The following is a 21,612-nucleotide window of genomic DNA, read 5'->3' as shown; positions in this document are numbered from 1 at the left end:
CTCCTGCCCCAGCCTCCTAAGTAGCTGGGACTACAGGTGTGAGCCACCACAACCAGCTAATTTTTGTATTTTTAGTAGAGACAGGGTTTCACCATGTTGGCCAGGCTGGTCTTGAACTCCTGACCTCAGGCAATCCACCTGACTTGGGCTCCCAAAGTGCTGGGATTACAGGCATGAGCCACCGTGCCCGGCCTGTTGCCAAACTTTAAAAATGAATCATTTATGCTTGATTCCATGTGTCCCGACAATGTTGCTTCTATTCCTATAATCTGACAAAACACATCACTAAACTACCTTCTGGAAAAACCCAGTACTTTTATTTAGCTGTCATTTTCTTTCATCTCTGTGAATTACGTTAATTGATTATTTTCTTCTTGAGATTCTCTTCCCAGTTTTCGGGTTACCATTTTATCCTGATTTTCTTTCTTTCCTTGTCTTTCATCTGTCACTTTGTCTTCTGTACTTTTAGGTTGGCTTAGCTCTTACGTCTTTTCCAACAACTACATTATTTCTCAGGCAGATATTCTGATGGATTCAATCACACAGATAAATCTAAAACTGGGATGGCAATAATTTGATGCCATCGTGTTACCAATCTTATTTTCCACTACTGTTCCATGTGAATACAGTACTTAAAAATGCAGGCTGACCTAATCCTAGATTTTAAGCACATTCAAGGCCACTTCTATTTCTCAGCATTTGCTCCTAGAAACTAACTGCATAAGACGCTCTTTTCAATTCAATTTCTATTTGTCTTTCAATATAACATTAAAATGTTTACTCAACTACTCTGTCCTAAACTTGCCATTTTATGGCTCTTAAGAGCCTTTTGGCCAGGTGCAGTGGCTTCATGCCTGTAATCCCAGCATTTTTGGAGGCTGAGGTGGGCAGATTGTTTGAGTCCAAGAGATCAAGACCAGCCTGGGGAACACGTCAATCATGAAATAATAATTAATAAAGAAAACTAATGCATGTTTGGCATGCATTAGTAAAACAAGTACAGCAATTTTTATTTTTACTTTTTTGAGACAGGTTCTCAATTTATCGCCAAGGCTGCAATGCAAAGGCACGATCATGGTTCACCGCAAGCTACCTCCCAAGCTCAAGTGATCCTCCCCATTCAGCCTGCCAAGTAGCTGAGACTATAAGTGCATGTCACCACATCTGGCTAATTTCTAAAATTTTTTGTAGCAACAGTGTTTCCCTATGTTGCCCTCCTGGGCTCAAATGAACATCCTTGAACTCCCAGAGTGCTGGGATTACAGATGGGAGCCACTGTATGTGTAAGGCTTCAAATTTTTATTTGAAGACCACTAAATTGTTATTTTACAAGAAATTCTACTAAAAACGAAAGCTGAGGAAGACTATTTTTGATCAATGTACCAAAAATATAGTATCCAAAAATAACAACAATACACTGGAAAGAAGAACCAGCTTGAATGTATTATAGTATAAACACTTATTTAACACTCTAACTCAACAGTTATTAACTCTCAAATCTACCTCTACTCTAGACCTCTCATCAAGCTCTAACCATAACAGCCAACTGCCTGCAGGACCTTTCTACCTGGATGCCCCAATGAGAACTCAAATTCAACTTGATTATCTCCCTAAAATTTGCTTATTTGTATCTTAGGAATCAGCATTGGGAAAGTTTCTTTATTCTGTGACTCCATGTTTTCACATGTAAAATGGGGATAATAACTGCATCTATTGCAAAGAAATGTTGTGAGGATTAACTGGATTAAAGTTCTCAGAACAGTGCTTGCTAAACAAAAAATACTTTGGAAAGGCTAGCTAGTACAAAAGTCCCTAGTTAGCTACTACGGAAAATTCCAAAAATAAACAGTTCATAAGTGGTGTGGTGTTCTGAGTATCACGATAAAATCTTGTACCATCCTGCTTAGGATGTGAATCATCCCTTTGTCCAGCTTATCTATGCTGCAGACACTACCCACTTACTGGTCACTTAGTAGCTCCCTTAATTATTACATGGACTGTCATATTATTGCAATGCTTGTGTTCAAGTAACCCTTATTTGAGTTAATAATGGCCCCAAAGGGCAAGAATACTGAGCTTCATTTGTAATTTAAACTTTATCATAGGTATGTTATGTACAGCAAAAAGCAGTACATATAGGGTACAGTACAATTGAGATTTCAGACGTCTATTGTGGGGTCTTGCAAAATTTCCCGAGGATAAAGGGGTCCACTGTATTACCTAAGAAAATGCCACAAAAGCTAGACATCTGAGACTCGATACAGATAATGATGAAAATGATCAATGTACTTATTGTCCATGTATCTGCTCCCCAAAATCTACACTGTTTCAAGTTGACTGATTACCACTTTCATACAGCTCAGTATATGTCAAAATAAATGGTGATTCACTGAACAACTAGATGAAAAGTTGCTCCACGAGACTGAGCTCCATGCAGCTGATTTTACCCTAATCATATAATTTCCATAAAAATTTAGTCTTAGTTTACCCTTAGTTTGTGTTCCACATCTATGGTGAAAACAGTAAAAATCATTTGAAAAAGCATACCTTTTTTCGGCTCGTACTTTCTTCCCACAATGAGAACAAGTATACATGTTATCACCTTCCAAAGTGTCTTTTATAGTAACTTCATCAAGAGATTCCTGTGTATAAGACCACATTTAAAAGCTTCACATGATTGTTTATACCATGCAAATATACAAAAGATGGCAATTACAATTTTGGCAGAATGCTCAACAAAAAAAATTTTTTTTAAAAGTAAATTCTTAAATTTTAGTATACTGTTTTTCCTCATATTAAGATATTCTACGAATCTTAGCAACTTTTTTGAAGGGTTAATTAAAAATTTAAATTTTGATTGGGCAAAAAAGAACTTTATGGTTGATCCTTAATTCTTATTTGAATAGTACAGTAAGAAGAAAATACATAAAAACATGAAAAAAGTTTAAAAATATCAAGATGACAAACATAAACCCACTATACACAAATAGTTAAAAGCATAAAGTAAAAAAATTATGTGCATTATTACTCACATAAATGTTCTTCATATCAGCCACTTGGCACCTCACAGTATAAAACTCTTCAGCAGTTTGACTAACATGTTCACAATCCTAATCAACAGACATAAAAAAATTAGTAAAAATTAGCAAATTATAATATAAATGAAAATATATTAAGAGCCCCAAAAAGTAAAAACCAGGTATAATACTTACCAAGGATACAACATTGTTTGTAATTACACCTCCAAATAAACTTTTGACAGTATTTTTCTTTAACATAAAACAAATAAAAAATATGAAACTAGTTAAAACACAGGCAAACTTGTTCAAATTTCAAAGACACTTTTCAGTATTCTGATACTAACCAGTTCTGGAGACATTTCTTCGATTTTGGTAATCAGATCAGTAAAAAACTCTGTCATATCTTTCTGTTCCCCAGTATTCAGAGGCTGCTTATCCATGGTGTATGTTTTACAGAAAGGTCTAGGATTATATGCTTTGCATTCACTCTCCTGCAAAGAAAAAGAAAGGGGAACATTCTAAGTGTCAGATAAAAATAAGAAAATTACAGGTTCTTCAATGAACGCATAACAAAAACAAAAGAACAGGTAGTAAATCTATGAAGTTAGTTTTAAAATGGTCTATTTCTGTCTAATTTTCATAGCATTTTTAGTTTAATGGTCTTGGTGCTAGAAGATTCTTAAATTACCTAGGATATATGTATTTTCAAGTCAAGGAATTTATAGGAAGAAATCTGAGATTCAAACGACTCATAGCCGGGCGCAGTGGCTCATGCCTATAACCCTAGCACTTTAGGAGACCGAAGCAGGCAGATTATGAGGCCAAGAGATTGAGACCATCCTGGCCAACATGGTCAAACCTCGTCTCTATTAAAAATACAAAAATTAGCTGGGTATGGTTACGCATGCTTGTAGTCCCAGTTACGCAGGAGGCAGAGGTTGCAGTGAGCCGAGATCATACCACTGCACTCCAGCCTGGCAACAGAGCAAGACTCCATCTCAAACAAACAAACAGAAAAAAACCACTCACATCTATATTGCAAAGCATAAAATATAAAATCTTCACAGGCTGAATAAACTTTCCCAGAGATTGAACTTTAATAGCTTTTAAAATAGTCATTTAAACCAGCAATTTTCTATTTGTCAATTCGAATGGCATTTCTAGCTCTGTTAAAAGGAGACTAAAGGCCAGGGGTGGTGGCTCATGCCTGTAATCCCAGTACTTTGGGAGGGTGAGGCGAGCGGATTGCTTGAGGCCAGGAGTTCAACACCAGCTTGGGGAACATAGTGAGACCATGTCTCTACAAAAAATAAAAAAGATAGCCAGGCATGGGGGTACATGCCTATGGTCCCAGCCGGTGGGGAAGTGTCGAGATTGCCATGAGATGAGATGGCACCACTGAACTCTAGCCTGGGTGACAGAGTGAGACCCTACCTCAAAAGATAAACACAGTAAAAAATACAGAAAAAAGTATGACACAATCCCTGTCCTCAAGATGTAACAGGTGAGAAAAGTAACAAATATATGAGGTAGAAACAACAAAGAGGAATGGTGACTTGGAATCCTCCGGTTAATCTGTGGAATAGATGGTCTCTTACAGAGGTAAAAACCAAGCTGACTCTTGAAAAATGAACATCAGAAGAAAATGGAGAAGAGTGATGCAGGTAAGAAACAACAGCAAAAATAAACCCACAAGTAATGAAACAGCAGGGTGATGGGCTCCAAATGGAGAGGGATAAGATAGGAGGTTGAATGAAGGGTAGGGGCAAAAAACCCAGGGGGTGTGTGCCATGGTGATGAGCTTGAATACCATTCTGTTCCTAATGAAGCAGCACTCAAGAGTTTTAAGCAGGGGAATGATATTGTAAGATCTACTATCTTTTTAAAAGACTGATCATTTTTATAGTTTTAGGCATTGTAATTAAGGGATAAAAAGATAAATCAGCTAGAAAGCTGCAAGCATAAAAGGGGAAGACCTTGTGACAGAAAAAGGATGAGACACAACAGATTCTTCAAAGGACAAATTAAGAGAATAGACAACTGAAATAACTTTTAAAAGTTATTATGACAAATAACATAACTGACATACAGCCCCGGGTATGGTGGCTCACGTCTATAATCCCAACACTTTGGAGGCCAAGGCGCAGATCACTTGAGATCAGGAGTTCAAGACCAGCCTGGCCAACATAGTGAAACCTATCTCTACTAAAAATACAAAATTTAGCCGGGCATGGTGGTGTGTGCCTGTATTCCCAGCTACTTGGGAGGCTGAGGCAGGAGAATCACTTGAACCTGGGAGGTGGAGGGCTGCAGTGAATTGAGATCACGCCACTGCACTCTAGCCTAGTTGACAGAGCAAGACTCTGACTCAAAAAATAAATAAATAAATAAAAGAAAAAAAAGTAAGAAAAAGGAAGGTACATAGTTATGACAAAGCCAGTTCAAACGAGCTCCATTTAATGTTTTTAGGTTCTGTTACAGGGTATACCTAATTCGTTTCCCTCCGTGTTTTTTTTTTTTTTTTGAAACAGAGTCTCATTGTGTCACCTAGACTCGAGTGCAGTAGTGAGATCTCAGCTTGCTGCAACCTCTGCCTCCTGGGCTCAAGCGATCCTCCCATTTCAGCCTCCAAAGCAGCTGGAACTACAGGCATGCACCAGCACGCTTGGCTAATTTTTTGTAATTTTTTTTTAGTAGAGATGGGGTTTCACCATGTTGCCCAGGCTCATCTCAAGCTCTTGAACTCAAGCCACCTTGGCCTCCCCAAATGCTATAATTACAGGCATAAGCCACAGTGCCTGGCCTAGCCTCCATGATTCTTAAACATACCATTAAATATGTAAACATTTTCTGAAGCTCCAGAAGAGTAGTCTTGTGCTTCATATCCTCTGAATACTGAAAATCATGAGAAAACACCATTAAAAACACAGACATGATAGTAGTAAATTAGGCATTCTAGCAAAGAAAGTCGTGCAATTGTGCACTGTATCTGTTTTCATTCTTTTGGCTATATAAAAGAAAAACACTGACACATTCAATTCTTTAGTAATTATAGCATTAAAAATTGTAATACTTTGTTACATAAATACAGCCATCATTATCAATCATAAAAGGAAACTTAAGAGAGATTTTTAAAAATCACTTTCTAGGTTAACACTTATTTCGTACAATGCTGATGATTTCCAAGAATGCAAGAATGAAAAACACTTCAGGTGCAATCAAAGTTGTCTTCCACAAGTAAACCTACACATTAAAAAAAATACATTTGAAATATTAACCAATGACATCCCATCATCATTTATTCATATCGTTACTCTTTCTGGAACAGTATATTCTTCACAATGAAGACGAATATCAGCCAGGATGTTTGAAAACTGTCTAAACATTCAACTATCAATAACTCAAATTCAGGAATCTGGCTAGACTCACACATTAGAGACTTAGTATTGAACACCAAGCCTTATCGGAAAGATCCATATTCATGCAAGGTACTTACTAGACATACCCTACCTCACTCAAGTATTAAAATAAATCTATAAAGTAGGTATTATCCTTATTACAAATTATTACCTCTCATAACTTTGAAAGTCTTGTGGAGTAATAGGCATCCACATGTCAAGAGTATATATTAGTTATTTTTGCCGGCTTTATGGAAGTAAGACTGCAAGTAATATGGCTCTGCTGTTTAGCAGCTTATAATCAAATTGAGGTCAAGATACGGACTAAAACAGAGATCTGCTCAGCATGTAATTACTATAAAATTATATATTAAATGCAACAGGAATTGAATAAAGGGAATCAACAAAATTGGCAAAATAACTCCAGTGTACTCCTGTTATATGAGAGGCTTAATATTCCATATTATGAAAAAAGTCACACAAAATTAAATTTTCCAATGTATCAAAGCATTGATTCAGAATACAAAAAAGGTCAGGAATAAAGACCTGGATTTATATTTTTATTATTCGAGAATAAAGTATGAGTTGGCTCAAGGAAAGAGCTGCCTAAATTTATTGAAGTTAAGCAACAATGAGGGAATTTTACTTAATGTGCAATTTTAAAATAAATACATAGCCTGCATCTATATGTATTAACTACCTAAAAAAGTGTGTTCACATCCATGAGGATGGCTATTATTAAAACAGAAAATGACAAGTGTTAGCAAGGATGTGGAGAAATTAAACCCTTGTGATGTAAAATGGTATAAGCCCTGTGGAAAAGGTAAGACTATTCTTCAAAAAATTAAACACAGAATTCCCATATGATCCAACAATTCCACTTCTGGTATACACCGAAAACTAAAACTCAAAAAAAAAAGCAGAAACTCAAACATGTTTGTACACCCATGTCCATAATAGCATTATTCAGAACAGCCAAAAGGTGAAAGCAATCCAAGTATCCACTGACAAGTGAAAGAATACACAAAATGTGGTACATAAATACAATAAATTATAATTCAGCCTTAAAAGGAAAGAACTTCTGATACATACAACAGCATGGATAACCCTTGAAGATACCTTAAGTGAAATAAGCCACTCACAGCCAGTCACAAAAGGGCTGATACTATATGACTCCACTTACATGAGGTACCTGAAACAGGTAAATTCACAGAGATGGAAAGTAGAATAGTGGTTGCAAGGGGGGTTCAGAGGGAGAATGGAGAGTTAAGGGTTTAACAAGTTTCTGTGGGGAAGGTGAAAAAGTTTGAGATGGAACGGTGGTGATGGCTGCAAAATAATGTGAATGTATTTAATCCTACAAACTGTATATATGTATAAATGGTTCAAATGATGAATTTTATGTTGTATGTATTTCACCACAATTAGAATATATGTAGCTTTCTTTAAATTTTCTGTGAGCATCAGAAAAGGGAACAATAGAAATAACTGAAGCGTTCATCTTAAGAATAAAGTGCCCACTTGACTAGAGTACTTGCCAGAATCATATCAAATTCTGTTAAGAATTTTTGACTGGGCACGGTGGCTAAAACCTGTAATCCCAGTACTTTCAGAGGCCAAGGCAGGTGGGTCACGAGGTCAGGAGTTTGATATCAGCCTGGCCAAGATGGTGAAACCCTGTCTCTGCTAAAAATACAAAAATTAGCCAGGCACCTGTAATTTCAGCTACTCGGGAGGCTAAGGCAGGAGAACTGCCTTAACTCGGGAGGCGGAGGTTGCAGTGAGCTGAGATCATGCCACTGCACTCTAGCTTGGGCAACAAAGCAAGACTTCGTCTCAAAAAAATTTTTTTTTCTATGTACATAGCTCTACATTTTTTTTTTAACTGTTTACTCTTATTTTAGATTCAGGGGTACATATGCAGGTTTGTTATACAGGTCAACCGTGTGTAACGGGAGTTTGGTATATAGATTGTTCTATCACCATAATAGTACCAATAGGTAGTTTTTTAATCCTGATCCTCTTCTCATACTCCACCCTCAAGAGGACACAATGTCCATTGTTCCCGTGTGTCCATATGTACTCAACACTTAGCTCCCACTTATAAACGAGAACATATGGTATTTGGTTCCCTGTTGCTGTGTTAGTTCACTTAGGATAATGGCCTCCAGTTCCATACATGTTGTTGCAAAAAGACATGGTCTTATTCTTTTAAACAGCTGCATAGTATTCTGTGCTGTATATGTACAACATTTTCATTACCTAGTCCACTGTTGATGGGCATGTAGGTTGATTCCACATTTTTGCTATTGTGAACAGTGCTGTGGTAAACATGCACGTGGATGTGTCTTTACGGTAGGATGTTTTATATTTCTTTGGGTATATACCCAATGGGATAGCTGAGCCGAATAGTAATTCTGTTTTAAGTTATTTCAGAAATTGCCAAGGTGCTTCCAACAATGGCTAAACTAATTTACATTTCCACCAGCAGTGTATATGCATTCCCTTTTCTTTGCAACATTGCCAGCATGTTATTTTTTGACTTTTTATTAACAGCTATTCTGACTGGTTTGAGATAGTATCTCACTGCAGTTTAGTTTCGTATTTCTCTAATGATTAGTAATATCGAGCATTTTCTCATATGCTTATTGGCCGCATGTATGTCTTCTTTTGAAAAGTGTCTGTTCGTGTCCTTTGTCTACTTCCTTTTTTTTTTTCTTTTTATAGATAGTCTTGCTCTGTGACCTAGGTTGGAATGCAGTGGCACAATCTCGGCTCACTGCAACCTCTGCTTCCTGGGATCAAGCGATTCTCCTGGCCTGACCTCCGGAGTAGCTGGGACTATAGGCACGTGCACCACACATAGCCTTCTTTTTTTTTTTTTTTCTGAGAGAAGTCTCCCTCTTGTCCCCCAAGTTTGAGTGCAGTGGCTCCATCTCAGCTCACTGCAACCTCTGCCTCCCGAGTTCAAACAATTCTTCTGCCTCTGCCTCCCAAGTAGCGGGGATTGAGTCACCTGCCATCATGCCTGGCTAATTTTTGTATGTTGGCCAGGCTGGTCTCAAACTCCTGACCTCAGGTGATCTGCCTGCCTCGGCTTTTCAAGGGGCTGGGATTACAGGCGTGTGCCTGGCCAAAGGCCTTTCTTTTTTTTTTTTTTTTGAGACAAAGTCTCACTCTGTCGCCCAGGTTGCAATGCATTGGCGCCATCTTGGCCCACTGCAACCTCCACCTCCTGGATTCAAGCGATTCTCCTGCCTCAGCCTCCCAAATAGCGGGGATTAGAGGCATCCACCACCACGCCCAGCTATATTTTTTGTATTTTTAGTAGAGATGGGGTTTCACCATGTTGGCCAGGATGGTCTTGATCTCCTAACTTCGTGATCCGCCCACCTCTGCCTCCCAAAGTGCTGGGATAACAGGTGTGAGCCACCGCACCCCACGCACAGCTAACTTTTGTATATTTGGTAGAGATACGATTTCACCATACTGGCCAAGCTGCTTTGTCCACTTTTTAATGGGGTTGTTTTTGCTTGTAAATTTAGTTTTTAACTAAAAATACCATTTATGAGACCTACTCATAATCAGCATGTCTGAGTGTTCCTTCTGTTTCTACTAATTCCTAAAAGTGTTAATAGCTTTAAAGGTGGTTATCAATATGAAGAAGAAAAACCAAGAAGCATGACCAAGTTGCCAGCTAGAAAGAAAACCACTGAAAACATGCTTCTTTAATAACAACTGCTTTTATAAGACTATGCAGGTGGGTATACCAAATTTATTCAGAAATATTTCCATAAGCTAAATGAACTAATCATTCAACTACTTTTAGTCATAATGTACAGAATAGATTTTAAAATAATCAATAACTAAAGCCAAAACACCCAGAACCACTTGAGTAAACTATAAACTGGAGACTTTAAAGAGTAACTTAAACATAACAAAGAATTCAGAGAAAGTATATAAAGCACTGCAATACTTAACAGGGAAAAAGAAACCAAGACAAAAGATAACATGATGAGGCCAGGCTTGGTAGCTTTACACCAATAATCCCAGCATCTAGTAAGCCCAGGATTTGAGACTAGCCTGGGCAACACAGTGAGAACCTGTCTCTACAAAAAGTAAAAGTAAAAAAATTGGCCAGGCATAGTGGCATACGCCTATAGTCCCAGTTACTCAGGAGGCTGAGGTGGAAGGATCACTTGAGCTCAGGATGTCAACACTGCAGTGAGCTATGTTCACGCCACTGCACTCCAGTCAGGGTGACACTGAGGCTTGCCTCAGAAAAATAAAAATAAAAAAATCCGAGAGCAAGTATAAAGGAAGTTCATCAAAAAACCCTAAAAGCAGCACAAAAGGCAAACTAAAGAATATCCCATGGTTGGCCGGGCATGGTGGCTCACACCTGTAATCCCAGCACTTTGGGAAGTTGAAATGGGAGGATCGCTTGAGGCCAGGAGTTGGAGATCACCCTGGTCAACACAGAGAGACCCCATCTCTATTTATTATTTTAAAAAACAAACAAAAATAGCCCAAGGGAAAAAAGAATGAAAACTAGAAAGTGAATAAAAATAACATGAAGCAAAGCTTACACAAACAAATTAGGTCCACAATCCGATTCACTTTGAGATAAATATAAAAGAAACAAGCTCAGTGATTCTGGTAATATTTCTCTACTTGGATTCAGGGTTTCCTTATTTTCTCTGTAATAAAAAATATGTATTTATTTATTTTTGTTTATTCTCGTATGTTCTCCCAGTGAATGTGTTTTTACTGACAACATATTCACTGTATAGAGTACGTATCTTCCATAGCTGTGTTTTCCTTTGAGAACTAAATTGTACTACAGCATTATGAGTAATCTACTAAAACGTTTTTGGTTTTTTTTTTTGAGATGGAGTCTCGCTTTGTCACCCAGGATGGAGTGCAGTGGCACCATCTCGGCTCACTGCAAGCTCCGCCTCCTGAGTTCGCGTCATTCTCCTGCCTCAGCCTCCGAGTAGCTGGGACTACAGGCGCGCACCACCACGCCCGGCTAATTTTTTGTATTTTTAGTAGAGATGGGGTTTCACCGTGTTAGCCAGGATGGTCTCGATCTCCTGACCTCATGATCCGCCCGCCTCAGCCTCCCAAAGTGCTGGGATTACAGGCTTGAGCCACCGTGCCCAGCAATCTACTAAAATGTAAAACTATGTAAAATACACATTAGCTAGTTACTGTAATCAAATTTACTCTTATTTATTCACAAATTATTTTTTCAAACAACATTTACTACACTGAAATAAAAATTATCAACAAAATATTAAAATCTGGTTTATAATTTTGATTTTTAAAGTGAGGAAAATTCTACCTTGGCAGTGAAGACAGCCTGTCTTGCCTCAGGTATCATATAAAGTTGCTGAATAGTAGAAGCCAAGTAACAAGTAGCTCCAAGGTTAGTAAGGCCAACAAATCTACATTCAGCACGGACATCTTCATGAGGCCAGTAATCCCATTTATAAGGTGCATGGGCTGCTGAAGAAAGAGGGAGGAAAAGATCCCCCCCAAACTATGAAACATAATGTATTTTGCTTACATTAACAGCCTCTACCTCCATTAGTTACCTCGTTAATATATATATAGATTATATATAACTTTTTAAATAAAAAACACATGAAAACTAATTTATTCTCTAAAAATTCAAGACTTTTAAAACTTGATTTTAAAAGTTTTAAAACTTTTTTTAAAAGTTTTACTTGGCATCAAATTACTTTTACAAAAAAAGCCAAAGTATTTAAAATGCATATAAAAAGGTCCTTCACATCAATGTTTACTTTTTAACTTTAATAACACCCTACCAATAATCATTTATAATGTTAAAGTGTGTGAAGAGCAGATTCCTTTGTTTAACAGTGCCCTCAAAATCTTATTTCTGAATTCAAACTGTATAAAGCTTAAAGGAAAAGAAGAATGCTTACACTGCATGTGTTGTGCCATAACCCAGTTGTGTATTAGCCTGTAGTTCTCAACAGACCCCTTTACCATCTCTACTAACAAATCGTAAGCAGCAGCTCTTGAAGAATGTGATTTGCACTTTGGCTGTTGTCGGTCCTTTAGACTTGGCAACAAAAACAGGAGATTGAAGATATCTCTCAAAAATTCCTGGGGAGTAAAGGGAAACATAAGTTATCTAAACTGAGATAATAATTACATTCCAAATATAGTTAACATATAAACAGGATGACAAGCTACAATTAAGCTACTCAAAAGCATATAGCAGCATGATATACCATCATCTGAAAGTCCTCCCTATGTTCATTTCTTAGAAAAAACGAAGGTGGCGAACATCTTTACTCTTCTCTCCTTTTTGATACCTAATCAGCTCATTCTTAGACTTTTCACGTACAATGTTGTTATTTTCTCCATTAAGCGATGTAAAGTTTTTGTTAAGGCCTCATTACTCCCTTGACAAGTCTGACTGGCGCTTCTGCATTAACTTTTCCCTTACTTCACTCTACTAATAAATAATAGCAACAGTAACAGTGGCAAAATCAACAATTTACTCATACTGTTGAAAGGTAGTACGGTAGTACTGTTGTACTTTTTCCAAAATGTAGTCTGAGAAAGTGGGTGCTGGGTTATCTTTTCCACATGTTCTTTTCTAATTGGTCCTTTGCTATTTTACCAAGTGATCACCCTCACACATCCCAAATAGTACTATGACACATTGTTCTGGAGTATAAAACTTCCCAGGGTACTATGCAGAAAAGAGATAACACAGTAAGACTGAGACTCTTGCTACCCACAGAAAGGCAGGCCTTTGCCTACAGTCTGCAAACATCACTGGTAGGTAAACAGCTCCCTACCTTGATATAAAACTCTCTAAGTGAGAACAGTGGCTCACTGTGCCTAACAGGTTTATGCTAAAGACCTGTTTTCCTTTCAGGAGTCTGGAATTTGGGCAACTCTGGTCAGTTTCACAGGCACTATGTGACTACATGACCCACGCTGTGATAAAACCAAGGACTCCTAGGCTCAAGAGAACTTTCTTGGTAGACAATAATTCACACGCGTCGTCATGCTCACTGAGCACATCTTGTGGAACTCCAATGGAAGACAACTCTTAGAAAGTTGCAACTGGGTTCCTCCAGACTTTGACACCTTTTTCTTTTCATGATTTTGCTTTTTATCATTTTGCTGTAATAAATCTTAGCCATGAATATGACTATATGCTGAGTCCTGTGAGTCAGTGAATCAACAAACCTGGGGGTGGGTCAGGGAAACTCTTTAAAGACGTACCAAAAAAAGAAATTTTTGAAATATTTTTCCATAATGACCTCACCTCATTCAACTCACTATTGTTAAAGAATGTGTAATTCATAGTTCTTAGCAAACACAAGTAAGGTTAGCTAGGAAATATGGAAAGTGGTTAGGAGCTTTTTTTAAAACAAAAACAAAAAAAGACAAAATCTCACTCTGTCACCTGGGCTGGAGTGCAGTAGCACAATCTCAGCTCATTGCAACCTCCGCCTCCTGGGTTCGAGCGATTCTCCTGCCTCAGCCCCCTGAGTAGCTGGGATTATAGGCATCTGAACCTACACCCAGCTGATTTTTTGTCTTGTTGAGACAGAGTCTTGCTCTGTTGCCCAGGCTGGAGTGCAGTAGTGCCATCTCGGCTCACTGCAAGCTCCGCCTCCCAGGTTTACACCATTCTGCCTCAGCTTCCTGAGTAGATGGGACTACAGGTGATTGCTACCACGGCCGGCTAATTTTTTGTATTTTTAGTAGATACCTGGTTTCGCCATGTTAGCCAAGACCCGACCTCCTGACCTCGTGATCTGCCTGCCTCGGCCTCCCACAGGCATGAGCCTGGCCAATTTTTGTATTTTTAGTAGAGATGGGGTTTCACCATGTTGGCCAGGCTGGTCTTGAACTCCTGACCTCGTAATTCGCCCGCCTCGGCCTCCCAAAGTGCTGGGATTACAGGTGTGAGTCACTGCGCCTGGCAAAGGGCTTATTTTTATACGACTTCATACTTCACAGAAATAAGAACCTACTCAAACTATGACCTGAGAGAATACTAAAAGTAGTTTTTGGTGACTGATATGGTTTGGGTATTTGTCCAATAAAAGAATTATTGTCGCCAGGCGCGGTGGCTCAAGCCTGTAATCCCAGCACTTTGGGAGGCCGAGATGGGCGGATCACGAGGTCAGGAGATCGAGACCATCCTGGCTAACCTGGTGAAACCCCGCCTCTACTAAAAAATACAAAAAAACTAGCCGGGCGAGGTGGCGGGGGCCTGTAGTCCCAGCTGCTCGGGAAGCTGAGGCAGGAGAATGGCGTGAACCCGGGAGGCGGAGCTTGCAGTGAGCTGAGATCCAGCCACTGCACTCCAGCCTGGGCTACAGAGCGAGACTCCGTCTCAAAAAAAAAAAAGAAAAGAATTATTGTCTTAGTCTGTTTAGGCTGCTGTAATAAAATACTGTAAACTGGGCTGGGTGCAGTGGCTCACATCTGTAATCCCATTTCACCACATCTAATGGTGAAATGTGCTCCCCAATGTTGGAGGTGAGGTGTAGTATTTGGATCATCAGGGTGTATCCCTGAAGAGCTTGGTTCCTACCACACAGGAATGGGAGAGATCTCACTCTTTGAGTTCATGCAAGAGCTCTTGTTAAAAAAAAAAAAAAAAAAAAAAAAAAGTGTGGCACCTCCCACCTCCCTTTCTCACCATGTGACACAGCTGTTCTCTCAAGGCCTTCTACTATGAGTCAAAGACCCCTGAGGCCTCAACAAATAAACCTCTTTTTTTATACCCAGCATCAGGTATTCCCTTAAAACACCGCAAAATGGAATAATACAGCAATAGATCATAGTGTAATTTCTGACTTATAATTCAGAAGAAATTCAATTTAAAAAGTTATCCAAAACTTCCATGTGCACTAAAAACATTATGTAAGGTTTTTCAGAATTCACATATATAAAAATAGAAAGTAGGAAGAACTAATGAACACTATCATTCTAGCTTAATATTCACCTACAACTATATTAATAAGGCCCGTTCTTCTCACTAATGCATATTTTCAGTAAAATTTCATTTTTTAATGTTTCATACTAGTTTGGCAAAACAAAGTATATTTATGCTCCTTTGATTGCCATGTCCTAATAAATGTAATAACTATAGAAGAAATTTAAGACAATATCATGTACACAGGAAAAATTTTTATTAACATTATTTTGTTGTAGAGAAGTATGATATGCAAATAATAAAAGATGTTCAAATACACTAATAAATACATTACAATTACATTCTGTGGGGGAGTCAAGTGGAAATACTGTGGAGGAATTAAGAAAAAATTCAGCTAAGTAAAATTTCAGAAAGGAGTTTGGAGACAGGGTCTCACTCCATCACCCAGGCTAGATAGAATACAGTGGTGGGATCATGGTTCACTGCAGCCTCGATCTCCCAGGCTCAGTCAATCCTCCCAACTCAGCCTCCTGAGTAGCTTGAACTACAGATGCTCACCACACCTGGCTTGCTTATTTATTTATTTATTTTATAGAGATGGGGTTTCACCAGGTTGCCCAGGCTGGTCTCCAACTCCTGGGCTCAAGCAATCCTCTTGCCTCAACCTCACGAAGTGCTGAGATTATGGCTGAGAGTTTATACATTTTAAGAGAGATGAATAAAAGTTGCTACAGCACTTACATTTCATTAATCTAAAAGACGACCATAATTTTGTCTTTAAAAACATCAATTTCAATAATTTCCCGAATATATTTTGTTTACAAATACTTAAAACTCAAAAATTTACAAATTTAAAAAATCTGCCTAGGAGACACCTAGGTTTTCCAACATTCTTTAAGAAATACGTAAACAAAAGTTTAAAGACTTGTGCACTCTGCTGGCTCTCAATCCATTACCATATTTATTTTGTTAATGCACATCCTTGACATTTGATCAAACCCTTCAAAGGCTCCTGTTTTTACATTTATCTATTGATACAAAATAATTATATATTAATGGAATACATGATATTTTGACACATAAATACAATGTGTAATGACCAAATCAGGGTATTTGGAATACCCATCATTTCAAGCATGTATCATTTCTTTTATTGGGAACATTTCAAATCCTCCCTTTTAGCTATTTTGAAATACACACAAAAAATTTTTAACAATAGTCATCCTACTGTGCTACTGAGCACTAGAATTTATTACTCCAAGTGTATCTTTATATTCATTAGCAAATCTCTCTTCATCCCATCCCTTCCCAGCCAAAAATTACAAAAGTAATTGCCATGGTCTACAAGTTTTTGCCACTCTGAAATCTGTATGTTGAAACCTAACCACCAATGTGATGGTATTAGAAGGCGGGGCCTTTGGAAGGTTATTAAGTCATGAGGACTCTGCCCTTATGAAAGAAGCACTAGAGAGACCTCCTACCCCTCCCATCATCTAAGGGCTCCACGAGAAGTTGCCATCTATGAATCAAAATGTAGGCCTTCACAAGACACTGTGAAGCTGCCAGAGTTTTGATCTTGTACTACTCCCAGCCTCCAGAATTGTGAAAAATAAACTTCTGTCATTATAAGCTGCCCAGTATACAATATTTTATTTTATTTATTTTTGAGATAGTCTTGCTCTGTTGCCAGTCTGGAGTGCAGTGGCACAATCTTGGCTCACTGCAGCCTCCACCTCCCTGGTTCAAGGGATTCTCGTGCCTCAGCCTCCCGAGTAGCTGTGATTACAGGTATGCACCACCATGCCCAGCTAATTTTTGTATTTTTAGTAGAGACGGGGTTTCACCACATTGGCCAGGCTGGTCTCAAACTCCTGAGCTCAAGCAATCCAGCTGCCTTGGCCTCCCAAAGTGCTAGGATTACAGACGTGAGCCACTGCGCCTGGCCCAGTTTACAGTATTTTATCACAGCAGCCTGAAGAGACTAAGACAATGCTTTTGTTTTATACATAAAAATAATTTCCTGTGCCCATAATAGATGGCCACCTAGTTTCTATACTTCCTAAAACACAGGCTAAGCTGAACCAACCAATTTTCTGCATGAAACCAGTGCTTTCCTATGACTTAATTTTTACTCACATTCTTTCCTATGACTTAAATGTTCCCCTTACTTTTCTACAAAAGATACCCATTAAAAAAGCTGTATCTGGCCAGGCGCGGTGGCTCATGCCTGTTATCTCAGCACACTGGGAGGCCAAGGCAGAGGGGGATCACCTGAGGTCAGGAATTCGGGACCAGCATGGCCAACATGGTAAAAACCCGCCTCTACAAGAAAGGAAGGGAAGGAAAGGAAGGAAGGAAGGAAAGAAGAAAGAAAAAAAGAAAAAGAAAAAAAACATTAGCTGGGTGTGGTGACAAACGCTTGTAATCCCAGCTACTCGGGAGGCTGAGGCAGGAGAATCGCTTAAACCTGGGAGGCAGAGGTTGCAGTGGACAGAGATCACACCACTGCATTCCAACCTGGGCAAAGCTGTATCTTCTTCAAAGCCTTTCCTAATCATGTCAATGCAATCTGATCTTCTAAATCTATGATGATATCTCTTTTTAATAACTATTATTTATTTCCATGAAGTATAAATATCATGAGCAGCCATAATTTGTAAGGAGACATGCAAATTTTGCATAAGACAAATGTAGTTTGACTGTCAGTTCTAAGAATCAGGTCTGAGTTGCAATCATCCATTTGCTCAACATAGTTTTTAGACACTATGCAAGGCATTAGAGATAAGAATGATACTCATACTTTAAAAGGAAAAGAAAGGAGGAATGGAAAAGGAGGAAAAAGAAGAAAAAGGAAGGAAGGAGGAGAAAAAAAGGGAAAATAAAGATTAGCACCACTGGAAAGGTAAAAGAAAGAAGAAAGAGGAGAAAGGAGGAGAAAAAGGGGGAGGAGGAGGAAGCAGTAGTAGTGATAGTGGTAGTGTTGCTGATGACAGATTATTATACAGCTGTAAAGTGTAAAATATTTATCATAAGGCTCTTTATAAAAAAAAAGTTTACCAAATCCTGCATGAAAGTAAATTCTAGAAATAATTTTTAAAAATACTTAAGGAAAAAAGTAAAAATCATTAAAGTAAGAGAAATTTTAAATACCTTGGAGTTAAGGCACGTTTTCCTTAATACTACAATAAAACCAAATATCCACTCGGATATCTAATTGACATTTCATATTTAACATTTCCAAAACAGAACTCTTGATTTTACCGGCCATTATCCTCTCCCATTTCTGAGTTTTCCTTTTCTTAATAATTGGCATTATCATTCCCTTAGCTTCTCAGGCTTAAAATTTAGGAGTCATTCTTTATTAACTTTTCTCAAACCCAACAAATCTATCCAAATCTGTGACCTGTGAGCTCTACCTTCAATAAATATTCCAAGTCAAAGCACTTTTCACCACTGTCCCTCTGTGGAACCACTGAAAAACTTCCTAACTGGATCCCTTGACTCATACATTTGCCCTTTGAGTTTGCCCATAGATGAATTTTCCAACTGGAGTACGAGTAAACCCTTTAAAATGTTAATTCAGATCACATCTTTCCTGTATGAAAGCTTCTAAAGTTTTCCCTTAACACTGAAACCAAGGGGAAATTATAATCTGACTACATGTACATGAAGACCTTCTCAATAAAGAATGCTAAAAACAACTAACTTGACATTATTCTGAATGTTTGAGAAAAAAATTTGATGAAGAAATGGAAAGAGTTAAACTTGTAAAAGAGGAAGTAATAGAATTACTTGCAGATGATTGTGACATGAGTCTGCTTGGGGAAAATAATAGAAACACAAGAATTACTTGCACATAATAAACCAAAAACAAATGAATAACCAAAGACAACACTAACAGCTAAAGATAACTGAAAACAGTCTACCAACAATAAGTCAAATTCAGATAGCCTGCAACAAATGCATACACAAATTCTTACTATACATAAATGACAAGTTAAAAAACATAAGCAATGATTCCATATCAATGTATCAACAAAAAGGACAAAACTCCTAGGAATAAACTTACTAAGAAACACTTAAAACCTGAATTCTGTAGGAAAAAAATCTTTAAAATAAAAAACAAAATGATTGGTTTTGTATAAATACAACAAATCCTACTCTTCTATAGGCAAATTTAGTATCATAAAGTTAATTATGCATCAATCTGGAAATATAATACAATCTCAACGAAAAAAGTAACACAATTTTATTTTTTAAAAGAACTAGATGAACCGATTCTAAAGTTTATGTGGAAAAACAAACAGCCAGGAAAATGCTGAAAAGAAATAATAATGAAAATGGACTACCTCGGTCAGGTGTAGTGGCTCACGCTTGTAATCCCAGCACTTTGGGAGGCTGAGGCAGGCAGATCACCTGAGGTCAGGAGTTTAAGACCAGCTTGACCAACATGGTGAAACCCTTCTCTATCAAAGATACAAAAGTTAGTTGGGCGTGGTGGCAGGGTGCCTGTAGTCCCAGCTACTCAGGAGGCTGAGGCAGGAGAATCACTTGAACCTGGGAGGCAGAGATTACAGTGAGCCACTGCATCACTGCACTCCAGCCTGGGTGACAGAGTGAGACACTGTCTCAAAAAACAAACAAAGGGACCATCTCTACAGGGTATTAACTTTAAATCTACATAATTAAAATATGATATTGGTGAATGAACAAACACATCAATAAGATGAAACAGAAAGTCCAGAAATACATATGGCAGTTTACTTGATAAAGGAAGCATTTGTAATCAGTAGATAAAAAAATAAATCAGTTAGTTATTAGGATAACTGGGTATGTATCTGAAAAAAAAAGTTATCCATTTCATTCCTTTCACCTAAACAATTTCCTGATAGAAAAACTTAAATGTAAAATATTAAGTTATGAAAGCATGAAAAAACAGTTTTTAAAGTGTAACACATCTAGTAGCTATAAAAGATCAATACACCTGACTACATGAAAAAAAAAAACTCTGCTTAGAAAATAAGCAGGCCAGGTGAGGCAGTTCACACCTGCAATGCCAGCACTTTGGGAGGCCAAGGCGGGCAGGTCACCTGAGGTCAGGCGTTCAAGACCAGACTGGCCAAAATGGTGAAATCCAGTCTCCACTAAAAATATAAAAGCTAGCCAGACATGGTGGTGCACCCCTGTAATCCCAGCTAGTAGGGAGGCTGAAGCAGGAGAATTGCTTGAACCTGGGAGGTGAAGGTTAAGGTGAGCTGAGATCATGCCACTGCATTCCAGCCTAGGTGATAGAGCAAGACTCTGTCTCAAATAAATAAATAAATAAGAAACAAGCATAACAAAAACCATGAAGTCAAGACAGAAAACAAAAATATTGCGATTCACATTACAATGAGATACTTTCCTTAATATAAAATATTCTACAAATTAGTTAAGGACCATAACATACATAATAGGGATAAAGGAAAAGTATCTGAGTAGTCAGAGAAAAGATAACACAAATGGCTTTCAAACACATGAAGGGAAGTCGGCCTAACTAATAAAAGTAATAGAAAATAAAACCAAGAGAATTTCTTCGCTTCTATCAGACTGGTAGAAATTATCTAAATGTATAGTATGTTGGTAGATGTGTTGGAAAATTGCAACTTAATCTTGGGTTGTAGGTACAATCATAAATTGGCTCAGCCTCCATAGACAGTTAACTTGGTTTTGGTTTTTAACATAACCAAAACTATAAATGTATACTCCATGAACTAGCAGTTCTAACTTTTAGAATGTCTTCCTCCATTTCCTAAATCTATGTGTTAAATGAATAAAGATCTCTGTAATATCACTAGAAATAGTTTAAGACAAAGCTGATCATTAGGAAGCTAGTTAAATATATTACATATATGCCACATATAAGCAGATAAAATAACATTCTGGGCCAGGCATGGTGGCTCATGCCTATAATCCTGGCACGTTAGGAGGCCGAGGCAGAAGGACTGCTTGAGCCCAGGAGTTTGAGGCCAGCCAGGGAAACATGGCGAAATCCCGTCTCTACAAAAGATTTTTAAAAATTAGCTGGGTATGGTGGTGTCCGCCTGTAGTCCCAGCTGCTCGGGAGGCTGAGGTGGGAGGACTGCTTGAGCCTGGGAGGTGGAGGCTGCAGTGAGCTGAGATCATGCCACTGCAGTCCAGCCTGGGTGACAGGGCCAGACCCTTGTCTCAAAGATAATAACAATAATAACAATATTATTTTGAAGTTACT

General features: G+C 38.1%; 2 protein-coding genes across 8 annotated transcripts in view; one reads left to right on the top strand and one right to left on the bottom strand.

Moving 5' to 3' along the window:
* COMMD1 (copper metabolism domain containing 1) overlaps positions 1–21,612 on the top strand; it is a 960,866-nt gene that overhangs the window by 57,623 nt on the left and 881,631 nt on the right. The window lies entirely within an intron of this gene.
* The window catches only part of USP34 (ubiquitin specific peptidase 34), a 287,921-nt gene that overhangs the window by 69,265 nt on the left and 197,044 nt on the right, over positions 1–21,612 (bottom strand). For 5 of the 6 annotated variants that reach the window (XM_050753418.1, XM_050753421.1, XM_050753420.1 and 2 more), the window contains 7 exons: positions 12,373–12,556; positions 11,766–11,929; positions 5,850–5,915; positions 3,365–3,511; positions 3,213–3,269; positions 3,033–3,110; positions 2,548–2,642 (listed from right to left, as the gene is read on the bottom strand). In XM_050753418.1, the coding sequence (XP_050609375.1) occupies positions 2,548–2,642; positions 3,033–3,110; positions 3,213–3,269; positions 3,365–3,511; positions 5,850–5,915; positions 11,766–11,929; positions 12,373–12,556 (791 nt within the window). The remainder of the gene's footprint in view (positions 1–2,547; positions 2,643–3,032; positions 3,111–3,212; positions 3,270–3,364; positions 3,512–5,849; positions 5,916–11,765; positions 11,930–12,372; positions 12,557–21,612) is intronic. The other variant, XM_050753419.1, reaches the window with a different exon arrangement.

The sequence above is a fragment of the Macaca thibetana genome, chromosome 13 (assembly GCF_024542745.1).
Source record: "Macaca thibetana thibetana isolate TM-01 chromosome 13, ASM2454274v1, whole genome shotgun sequence".
Lineage (NCBI taxonomy): Eukaryota > Metazoa > Chordata > Mammalia > Primates > Cercopithecidae > Macaca > Macaca thibetana.
The sequence above is the reverse complement of the archived record's forward strand: the minus strand, read 5'-3'. Positions and strand labels throughout refer to the sequence as shown.